The 11,666-nt window shown below is 40.1% G+C and overlaps 1 protein-coding gene across 1 annotated transcript in view; it reads left to right on the top strand.

The window, feature by feature from the left end:
• Positions 1-6,550, top strand: part of LOC306734328 (C-1-tetrahydrofolate synthase, cytoplasmic-like) — a gene marked incomplete at both ends in the record, with an annotated part of 13,590 nt that extends 7,040 nt beyond the window's left edge. Inside the window, 2 exons of the mRNA XM_079215685.1 lie at positions 4,120-4,247; positions 6,500-6,550. Of these exons, the coding sequence (XP_079071811.1) occupies positions 4,120-4,247; positions 6,500-6,550 (179 nt within the window). The remainder of the gene's footprint in view (positions 1-4,119; positions 4,248-6,499) is intronic.
• Between the last annotated feature and the right edge of the window lie 5,116 nt (positions 6,551-11,666).

Genomic DNA, 11,666 nt, shown 5'->3' with positions numbered 1-11,666 from the left:
CTGACCACCTAAATGAAACTCAGACACTGAACTCTTTTAAGACTGGTCTAAAAACCTTTTTATTCAGGAAGGCATTTGTTACCGTTTGTTAATTCATTGTTAGCTATTATTAGGGCCCGAGTACTGACTGTACTGTAGTCAGATCGAGGACCTATTGAAATGCTAAGTATTATTATTATTATTACCAAAAGTCTGAGAAAATGTCTCTATAGCGCCCCCTTTAGGCTGAAAGCCCACCGTTTTCGCGAACTTTGACCGATTGACTTGAAATTTTACACACATGTCCGGGTGGGACTGCTCTACAAAAAACTCATCCGTGAAATTAAAATGCGCCTAATTACATTTTCCGCCATTTTGAATTTTGTAAAAAACACATTTTTGCCCATTCCTCCTAAACGCTGGGTCCGTTTCTTACGAAATTTTCTGTGAATCATCATTGGCTCAATGTAATCAAACGGTATTGCCAACCGTGTTGATATCTCATTGCGTTCAGAAGTTATTAACCAATTAACCTCTTAGGGGCGTGGCTCAATATGTCAATACACATAACTTCCTAATTACTTGGCCTATCTTCACAAACTTTGTAGCATATGTCAACACTGTGTCTCTTAACGTACCCAAATTGTTTCATAATATTCAAACACTAGAGGGCGCTGCAGGGAACCGCTCAATTTTGGCATTTTCCTTGTTTTCAGGCGTTGTATTCTGACGAACTCCTCCTAGAGATTACACACGATTGATTTCACATTCGGGCAATATGATGTTGAGACCTTTGCAGGGAAAAGTTATTTCAGGATTTTCAAAATATCGAACTATGTGAGCGCAGAGCAGCGGCAAAGAGACACCATTTTCCATGAACATGGAAGTTGCTTTAACTCGGCCGTACATGATGGAATCTACTCCATATTTCTCATATGCCATGACCTCCTGACCCTGAAGACATCCATATGATCAATTTTCATCCTAGTCATAGCGCCACCTAGAGGCAACAGGAAGTTACATGTTTTCTACTTGTACACCGTGCTCCTCACAGATTATTCAGATCCCTCTCAAAATGCGTCGGAACAGACTTAAGACATTGATAATGCATCACCTTGAAGATTGTAAGGATCCGTTGAACGGCGTAGCGTCGGTCCATCGCAGAAGTTCGATCCTTCGCCATGACCGAATAAACCGATGTAACTCGACTCCACATGATAAGATCCTTTCCAGGTTTCAAATGTTTGATCAGCCTCCAGGCCTGAAGATATGTGCAGTCTAATTTTTAATTTGAGTCATAGCGCCACCTAATGGCAACATGAAGTAAATATTTCTATACTTTGGCTTGCTTCTCTTAGTCGGTCAATCAGATCAACTTCCAATTACTTCTAGACAAACATAAGACTTTCATGATGTCAGCCCCTAAAGCTTTTGATTTTTTGTGTAACGCTGTTGCCGTGGCGCCCCATCCTTCGCGGTCAACAACGAAGGTACTTTTGAGGGACTAAGCATGCTCGAAACGTAACTAAACTTGGCACACACATTTAAAGGCAAAGATGTAGTTGCCTGATATGACTTGAATGACTCAAAACTGGAACTTCGGCTCGATAGCGCCTCCTACAAATATTCAATTAATCAGCCCCAGCGCTACGGTTGACCTACATGTATGAAACTTGCTAGGAATATGTAACACATGTAAACTTAGAAATAGCTCTCTTGGGACCATGCTCTAAACTGTACAGGAAGTCAGATAGCGCCCCCTAAAAAAACGTGTTTTTTTTGACAACCTGTGAGTTGTGAAAGCCCACAGTTTTTGCCCCCTATCACCAATTGACCTGAAATTTGGCACACATGTCCGGTTGTGTCTGCTCTACAAAAAAGTATGTGGTCGCACTAAAGTCCGCCTACTTAGAATTTCCACCATTTTGAATTTTGCTAAAAACAATTTTTTCTTCAAATCTTCCTAAACGCTGGCTTCGATTTTTACAAAATTCTCTGTGGATCATTAAAGGTTCAATTTCATCACAATACATCAAAAGCTTGTTTGTATCTCTTTGTGTTCAAAAGAAAAGGACCCATTAACTTCATAGGGGTAAATTCAACTAAATTCAACAAAGCAGCCCTTGCAGTACGTTCAACATAGATATACAATATTTGATAGGCATATGTACCACATATAAACTTAAAAATAACTCTCTTGGGACCATGCTCTAAACCGTACCAGAAGTCGGCCAATTTCATTTTCGTCCTTCATTTCCAGTTCAAATTGCCATAGTTTCCCAGTAGGTGGCGCTCTGACTATGAGTTAATATTGGCATGCAGAAGTCTTCCAGCCATGCCTCTCATAAAGCATGTTAACTTTGGAACAGTTTTGACAAAGTACAGTGGAGTTCCATGAAACCTCAAGCTTTTGATCACTTTTAATACATATTTTTATCTTTTATATATATATTTACATGTACAAAATATATATACATATATTCCATTTTCCAGAGGTCAACCTTTCTGCGAAAAAGAGGAAATATGTGTCTGTCATCACATCAAATGACAGAACTCAGTCTGCGCTTCCCAGATCTTTCTGCCATTGAGAACGAATTCAAGCTGTTCTCGACTCCCTTCTTGATGATGCAGAAGAAGTGAAGAGAGTCTGAACTAGAACTGATGGAGATGCAGTGATGAATCTCTGAAGAACCAGCTTCAGTTTCTCTCCCTACCGACATCTACTGGAACTTGGAAAAGGCCAAATTTCCTCTGATGTGATATATATATATATATATATATATATATATATATATATAGATATATATATATATATATATATATATACATATATATACATCTATATATATATATATATATATATATATATATATATAGATGTATATATATGTATATATATATATATATATATCTATATATATATATATATATATATACGTATATATATATATATATATATATATATATTATTATATATATATATATGTATATATATGTATATATATATATATATATATATATATATATATATATATATATATATATATATACATAATTGACCTCATTTGGCCATATACATAATTGACCTCATTTGGCCATATACCTTACCTGAGTAGCCCAGACTTTCATATATTTTTCTGTTTGTGGCCCTCGGTGAAAAACGCTTTGACACCCCTGATATATATATATATATATATATATATATATATATATATATATATATATATATAATCTTCCTCTAAATTAAAGCGGGCCCTCGCTTCAAGCACGTCGGGGTAAGCCAAAGGGTCGCCGGCTCGTCCGTCCGAGAACGTTCGCCTGCCAGGCGGATGTTCGAGGCCGGGAGAGTCGGCGACCCGCCGGCGTCCCCGACGTGCTTGAAACGAGGGCCCAGTCACAGCTGCTCGCAGCTTTATTTTTTTATTATTATGGGTTGCTTTAACTATGTTTTTATTTGTTTTACTATATATTGGCTCTGTGGCATGCTGAGATTCTTTTGAAGGAAAAGTGCGTAAACAATTTAATGCCAGTCTGAGAAAATGTCTCTATAGCGCCCCCTTTAGTTGTGAAAGCCCACCGTTTTTGCGAACTTTGACCGATTGACTTGAAATTTTACACACATGTCCGGGTGGGACTGCTCTACAAAAAACTCACCCGTGAAATTAAAATGCGCCTAATTAGATTTTCCGCCATTTTGAATTTTGTAAAAAACACATTTTTGCCTCCTCCTCCTAAACGAATTCAAGTTGTTCTCGACTCCCTTCCTGATGATGCAGAAGAAGTGAAGAGAGTCTGAACAAGAACTGATGGAGATGCAGTGATGTGTGTGTGTATGTATGTATGTATGTATGTGTGTGTGTGTGTGTGTGTGTGTGTGTGTGTGTGTGTGTGTGTGTGTGTGTGTATGTATGTGACTGGGCCCTCGCTTCCAGCACGTCGGGGTAAGCCGAAGGGTCGCCGGCTCGTCCGTCCGAGAACCTTCGCCTGCCAGGCGGATGTTCGAGGCCGGGAGAGCCGGCGAACCGCCGGCGTCCCCGACGTGCTGGAAGCGAGGGCCCAGTCACAGCTGCGAGCAGCTTTAATTAATATTATAGTTTGAACCAGTATGACCTTTGGCCTCTGGGTCGTCGTCTCTGACAGATGAAACAAAGGAGAGCGGTAAACGGGTCGTCGGGGATGTCCACTACGCCTCGGCCAATCAGAGAGCGGGGTTCATCACACCTGTTCCAGGGGGTGTGGGGCCTATGACAGTGGCCATGCTCATGGAGGTAATGTAGTTTATTTTAGTTTATTGTTTTAGTTAATTTTGCATTAAGTCTTTATTTGTATGTGTGTGTGTGTATGTATATATGTGTGTATATGTATATATATATATATATATATATATATATATATATATATATATATATATATATATATATATATATATACACACACACACACACACACAGCGGGTAAAATAAGTATTTAACACGTCACCATTTTTCTCAGTAAATATATTTCTAAAGAAGCTATTGACATGAAATGTTCACCAGATGTTGGTAACAACCCAAGTGATCAATAAATACAAAGAAAACTAAGCAAATACGTTCAGATTGAACACGCTGACTGAAACGGTGTTGGGTTGTTTCCGATTTTATTTTGTAGTCCGTGGGTGCATTCCAAGTCTCTAAATTGCATCCTCGTTTCCCTCACTTGCGTCCATGCGAGGAGAGAAGACGCGAGGAAGTATGTTTTAAGAGACATGAGACGTCCTTTCCTCTGAAGCGTCATGTGAAGCGACGTCGGTTTCTGATGACTGCGGCAGCTGTCAGTCGCTTTAACAGCTGCTGAGTTTGTGTCCGTAAACATGATCATCGGAACAAAGTTGTTTTCTGCTGCGGACAGTTTTAGCGAACATTCTAATAAAAATCCACTTAAGATATTAATTAAAAATGATCGTATAATGTTTGCAGTTGATTTAATGCTGTAAACTACTACTACTACTACTACTAAAGACAGTTATCGTCACTGTCAGAGTGGAGATGTGTTCTCTGTAGTCTGTTACCTGTTAAACAAACTGCATTGAGTATTTATACACAGTGTGTGGTCTTTATGCTGTGTTCTGTGTCCTGCTTATACACACAGAATCGATTACCGGCAGGGTATATAGCAGTCAGCGAGTGCATGTTAATTGAAAGGGGACAGGAGACCTCTCTCCTAGCCTGGCCGCTTAGGACACCCCTCTGGCTGAGGTAGCAGGGCATGGTCCAATTACCCAGGCCAGTCCATTTAGGCAGGTGTGCTGCAGAGGCGCCAGTCTCTTTGAAGGATCGTCGGCTGCAGGTAACTGACAGAAACTGTTAGCACTCATATCAACTCCACATCTCTAAATTGCGTGCACTCAATAAAGACACGTGTTTTTAGTTCCCTCTAAAAGTTGTTCACTGCTGAGATCTAGAGCAGTGTTTTTCAACCTTTTTTGAGTCGTGGCACATTTTCTACAATAAAAAAATCTCGCGGCACACCAACAACCCAAAAAGTTACAAAATGTGTATGGCATTTATGGCAGGTAATTATTGCGCTACCGACTGGCATGGAAGAAAATGTTTCAAGAAAACCAGATTGCTCCATCAGACAAAAAAAATGTATATATATGTGTGTGTTTTTAATATCTTATCTATAGTTTTAGGGATCAAGCTACAAACATGCCCTCTTCTGGCAATCTTTGGAATCCCTGCCAAACCCATCCTATATAGTACCAAAGAAAATTATATCATTGCTTTTACCACTCTTCTGGCTCGTCACAGAATATTGCTTGCTTGGAAGTCTCCAAGTCCACCATCTCAGTCTGCCTGGCTTATTAAGGATGCAATGTTTTTCCTGAGTCTTGAGAAAATAAAATATACACTTAGAGGCTGTAATGACCATTTCATGAGGAAGCGGCAGCCTTCCATTTCCTATTTCCAAGACCTGTCAGTGTTGCCCAATGATTGAGGTGCGTTGGGTTCTGTCCATCAGTCTGATTTACTGTAACCAAATATATTTGATCATTTTTCACTTTACGTTGTCTGTTTGCTCTAATTTCCTGTCACTTTATGCATCACTATTGCAAACAGATCCACACACACACACACACACACACACACACACACACAAACACACACACAAACACACAGGAAAAAGAAAATACTTGATCCCTGTCAGCATATTGTGCACATTCGCTAATAAAGTATATTTAAAATATATATATATATATTTACTGAGAACAATGGTGACGTGTTCAATACTTATTTTACCGTGTGTTTGTGCACATATATATGTGTATATGTATGTGTATATATGTATGTATATATGTATATGTATATATATATACATATACACATATATGTGTGTATATATATATATATACATATACACATATATGTACAGCATGTATATGGATATACATGTATGTGTATATATACATATATATATATATATATATATATATATATATATATGTGTGTGTTTGTATATCTATGTATATGTATGGTTTCAGAACACTGTGCAGAGCGCTCAGCGGTTCCTCCTGAAGAAGACTAGCAGATGAAGGTTTCTGTGACGTCACATTTCAGATTCAAAGAATCTTTTCAAATGTGATATATTTTAATAAATATATGTTCAAATACATATTAGTATATTGTTCTTCTTCTCCTGCTTCTTATTTTTATAATTCAATATTTTATAGATTTTGAATCGAGTGCTGTTTTTTTTTTAATGTGTAGATATCTTTGTAACATTGTGCTTTATTAATCAAATTCACTATATTTTAAACTTTAAAATGGTCAAAGAATTATTCAGACGTTTGATTGACAGCTCAGTGATCTCATCAGAGCTTCACTCGTTAATCAAGTTGATTATATTGTCTATATTTGAAGAGCAGAATTAAAAGATCAATATAGTTCATATATTTCGTATTGAGTTGAATGTTTTTTCATTTTTAAACTATTAAAACAAAAACTTGTGTTTTAATCAGATGAAACATTGTACATCATATTTTCTTGAAAACATATCACTGTAGATTTCACACAAACTATTAACACAAATCACATTGTGAATATTAATTCATGGAAATAACTTAATTTTAATCTTCATCAGCTACGAGTTATAATGTATTCAGAGACATTTTCTTTTCACGTGACCTCTTACCACTTGCATAGAATCCTTTCAGTATACAGCTCAAGGTGGTGGTTTAGAGACCAGGACCAGGACAGGGGGGTCAAACAAACACAGGACTTTCAACCAGGCGAAGCTGTTCACTTTCTGTGAAGATTATTTCACACGGGAAAGAAACGGAGGACAAGCAGACTTATGTGCTTGGTTTCGTCTGGCTTGATCGATTTATCTGTTAATATATCTATTAATAGATATAATAATAGATATAGACAAGTCCTTTATCTGATGCAATTAGAAGGTCTCCATCTTCTTCCCCTCGTTGGACTCCGTCCCCAGATGAAAGTCTTCTGAAGGTCCTCCTCTTGTTGCTGGTCTTCAAGCATGGACTCTGCAGCCCGGCGGTCCTCGGTGGACCCGGTCCACGTCGCTCAGCTGTTCTCTGCTCAGCTGATCCACAGCGGCGTTCACGGCGGCTTGGACCAGAGAGCGAGCCGTCTGAACTAGCTGCCGCTCGCTGTGGTCGAAGCCGAGGAGGAGGAAGAGGTGGTAGTTCTGGGTCTCCTCATTCTGGATTGTTTCAGATCCACCATAATCCTTCAGATCCTCCCCTGGGATGCAGACTTGAGTTGCATCTGTTGGTTCCTCTTGAATCACCTCAGCAGCCGTAACCTCTGGACTTCCCTCGGCAGTGACCCCTGGACTTCCCTTGGCAGTGACCTCTGGACTTCCCTCGCATGGCGGTGGGGTTCGGCAGGTCGGTCTACCGAAGCTACCGATGAACACGCAGCCTCCTTGCTCTTCTTCGCAGCCTCCGTGTTCTTCAGAGACGGCCTGCTGGTGAAAACCTTCTGCAGTGAACTTTCCTCGCCGTCATTCTGCCCAACATGTCGTCGGCCGTCGGATGAAGTCAGGAACCTTTTGAGGATCGGCCACGGCCTCACAGTGAACCTCCGCCGCACTGACCTCTTCTGTGTCTTCTTTTGCGTGACTTATTTAAGCCGTGTCCGTTTCCTGCAGCGCCCCCCCTGGTACAACAGGACGGTCGCCTTTGTTGACGTTCTTCTTCCGCTTCCGGGTACAGAACCCAGCAGGTGAGAATCTGCTCCACCACCTGCGTCTGCTGAGATTCCTGGTTCTGATGCCGTCCTCCCGGCGCACCGCGGTGGTCTCTTCTGTTTGTTCGGCGCCGTCGCTCCCTGCAGCAGGCGAGTGTTTCGGTGAGGGTTCGTCCTCCGTCTTGTCTTTGTTGGTCCGAGCCTCAGGTCCTGGTGCAGGTGCTCTGGTCCTGGTCTTTCCCAGCAGCCTCCTCTGCAGCACTACTCTCTTCTTCTTCTTCTCTCCATCCTGGGCTGCCATGCTTACGCTAAATGTTGTTATTGTTGAAGAACCACCTGGAACCTGCAGGACGAAGACCAGAAGGACCCGATTCAGGATTCTGCTCAGTTCAAGAAACAGAAGCATGAATTACAGAGACGGATGATTTCATTATAAAATCTGACTTTATGATCGTCATCAGATGATTTATTTAAACTGTAAACAGACCACGGAAGAGCTCAAAGAGATCTCTGATCAGAGATCCCAGATCTCAGAGCCCAGATCTCACATCATCACAGATAAATCTTTTCATGAAGTCAACCCTCCAGGTCTTAGTCTTCATGAGCTGTGAGCTGAAGTGATGAGACCATGACGTCACCATATGAGACCATGACGTCACCTGATGAGACCATTACGTCACCTGATGAGACCATGACGTCACCTGATGAGACCATGACGTCACCTGATGAGACCATGACGTCACCATATGAGACCATTACGTCACCTGATGAGACCATGACGTCACCTGATGAGACCATGATGTCACCATATGAGACCATGACGTCACCTGTCGGCTGCAGCCAGGCCGCGCTGCGAGCTGATTGGTTTGAAGAGTAGAAAGTAAAATGTCACCTGTTTGATGATCTCCTGACATGATATGCGCATTTTTGTGTCCAAACCCATTATTTCCTTTAAAAATGTTTTTATCAATTCATGACATATATATAAAAACTATAAAATAATGTATTTCCATGATAATACATTTCAGTACTATGGCATGCTTTTATTATTGAAACACTCAGATAAAGAAAATGTTTACCAATAGTTTAAAGCTGTGAAATTATTTTAAAACTTTTGTCCAGAAATGTTTATGTTTATATATTTCAGGTGTGAAGAACCTCAACAGCTTTGGTTTCTATAGCGATGGGTATAAATACATCATGTGTTCCTAACCTCTTAGCGTTCCTGTAAAATTTGACGAAAAACGCCTATCCAGGTATACCCAAAGTAAATTGCAAGCTGTACTTGAACTATTTGGAGTAAATGCATGGTCTTGGTCTCTTTTGAAAGGTAGCAATCTGAAGCTTTTTTCCCTCAATCACTTTAAGTGCTCCTGACACTGAGTTATATAAGTTTGAACACACTAAAGTATAAGGTTTTTATTTCCACCTGAACATTTCTGTAGATGACTATAAATGGGACTTATGGACTGGAAAACACAATGGGACACTATAAATGGGACAATAGCCTGAAGCCTTATCTAGTCTACGTAGTTAACAATATCACAAAAAATGAATATTTTACAGTTTTTCTAAAGAAATGTCTGGGCGTTTTTCCATTTTGAGACTGCAAATATTCATGATTTATATACTATATACCTATTAAAAAGGCTTATAGTCTTGCAAACTTATAGAGGTACTATTCATATTTACTACCAGTATTGCTGACACAGAGAAAATTAAGTATAAATGCATTTTCATGCTAATTCAATGCCAAACTGAGGCTCTATCAGCAGCTGGTCTGTGTCATGAAGCTGCTATTGGTTCAAGTGAGGATTCATAAGAAAGGTTAGATTTCGGCGGTCATTTTGCTGCCGAGTTTTTGTCTGTGCTCTCATGCAAACTTGCTTTGCGAGTGGAAATGCAGAAATATTGTTTCATATTTTCCAGCTGACATGAAATGATGCAACACCAGTTGGTGGATATTTATGGATGTAATCACGTGTTTTGGACTAAATCTTTTAGACGTAAACAACGCCGTTGTTGTTGGAATGTTATGGATTTATGGATCAATATGAGGCGTCATCGGTGAGTTGCCTGGCTTTTGCTATCGTTTGTTTGTTTGTTGTTGTCTGACAAAAGTCTTGATTGTAGCTGCTGTGGTGGTCTGATCTTGAAACGCAGTGCACAGCTGGAATCACAAGAATCGTAGGTTTCCAGAAACATGTGGCACTCGTACCGAACTCTTACCGAACTATAAATAGAGGCACAGTGTACAATAGAATGTACAGTAAAGGACGCCCGCGGGACGGCAGAACGTTAAGAGGTGGACCAATCAGCTTAACAGTTGTTCCAGCAATATTTGGGAAAAGTTGTTGAGCTGCACAAATCAGAAAATGGATATAAGAAAATCTCTTAACAGTTGAAAATACCCATTTCCACTGTAAAGGCAATAATGAAGAAGTTTAAAGCGACAGGAGATGTTAAGAATCAGCCTGGAAGAGGACGTGTGACTGTCAAAAGAATCTCCAAGAATCACAGCTGTAGAACTGCAGAGGTTAGTTGAGTCTTGGGGTCAGAAAGTCTCCCAAACTACCATCAGACGCCACCTACATCACCACAAGTTCTTTGGGAGCCAGAAAAAAAGCCACTGCTCTCAATCAACAACAAACTAAAGCGCCTACAGTTTGCCAAATGTTACTGGGACTTTCAATGGGACCGGGTTATATGGTCAGATGAGACCAAAATAGAGCTTTTTGGCAACAAACATCAAAGGTGGGTTTGGCGTAGACAGAAAGATAGCCATACAGAAAAGCACCTCATACCCACTGTGATACAGCAGATTTTTGATATTGTGGGGCTATTTTTTTCCAAAGGCCCTGGACATCTTGTTTGGATACGTGGTATCATGGACTCCATCAAATACCAGCAGATATTAAATGAAAACCTAACCGCCTCTGCCAGGAAGCTTAAAATGGGCCGTGGTTGGACCTTCCAGCAGGACAATGATTCGAAGCACACCTCAAAATCCACACAAAAATGGTTCACTGACCACAGAATAAAGGTTTTACCATGGCCATCACAGTCCCAAGGCCTAAACCCCATAGCAGATCTGTGGGATGAGCTGAAGAGGAGAGTCCACAAGCGTCGACCTCGGAATCTGAAGGATCTGGAGAGATTCTGCATGGAGGAATGGTCTCAGATCCAGTGCCATGTGTTCACCAACCTCATCACGCTTATAGGAGAAGACTCAGAGCTGGTATCGTGGCAAAGGGAGGCTGCACAAAATATTAAATGAAGGGATGCCAATAATTGTGGCACATTTATTTATTGTCAAATAATCTGAAATTTCACTTCAATGAAAAGGAACAATTTTTGTCAGCAAATTATATTTTCCACAGCCTGTTTTGCTCATATTTACTAAGGGTGACAATAATTCTGGAGGGCAGTGTAGATATATATGTACTGTATGTGTGTGTGTATATATATATATATATATATATATATATATATATA

This window comes from Taurulus bubalis, assembly GCF_910589615.1.
Source record: "Taurulus bubalis genome assembly, chromosome: 3".
Lineage (NCBI taxonomy): Eukaryota > Metazoa > Chordata > Actinopteri > Perciformes > Cottidae > Taurulus > Taurulus bubalis.
This window is presented reverse-complemented; position numbering and strand designations above follow the sequence as displayed.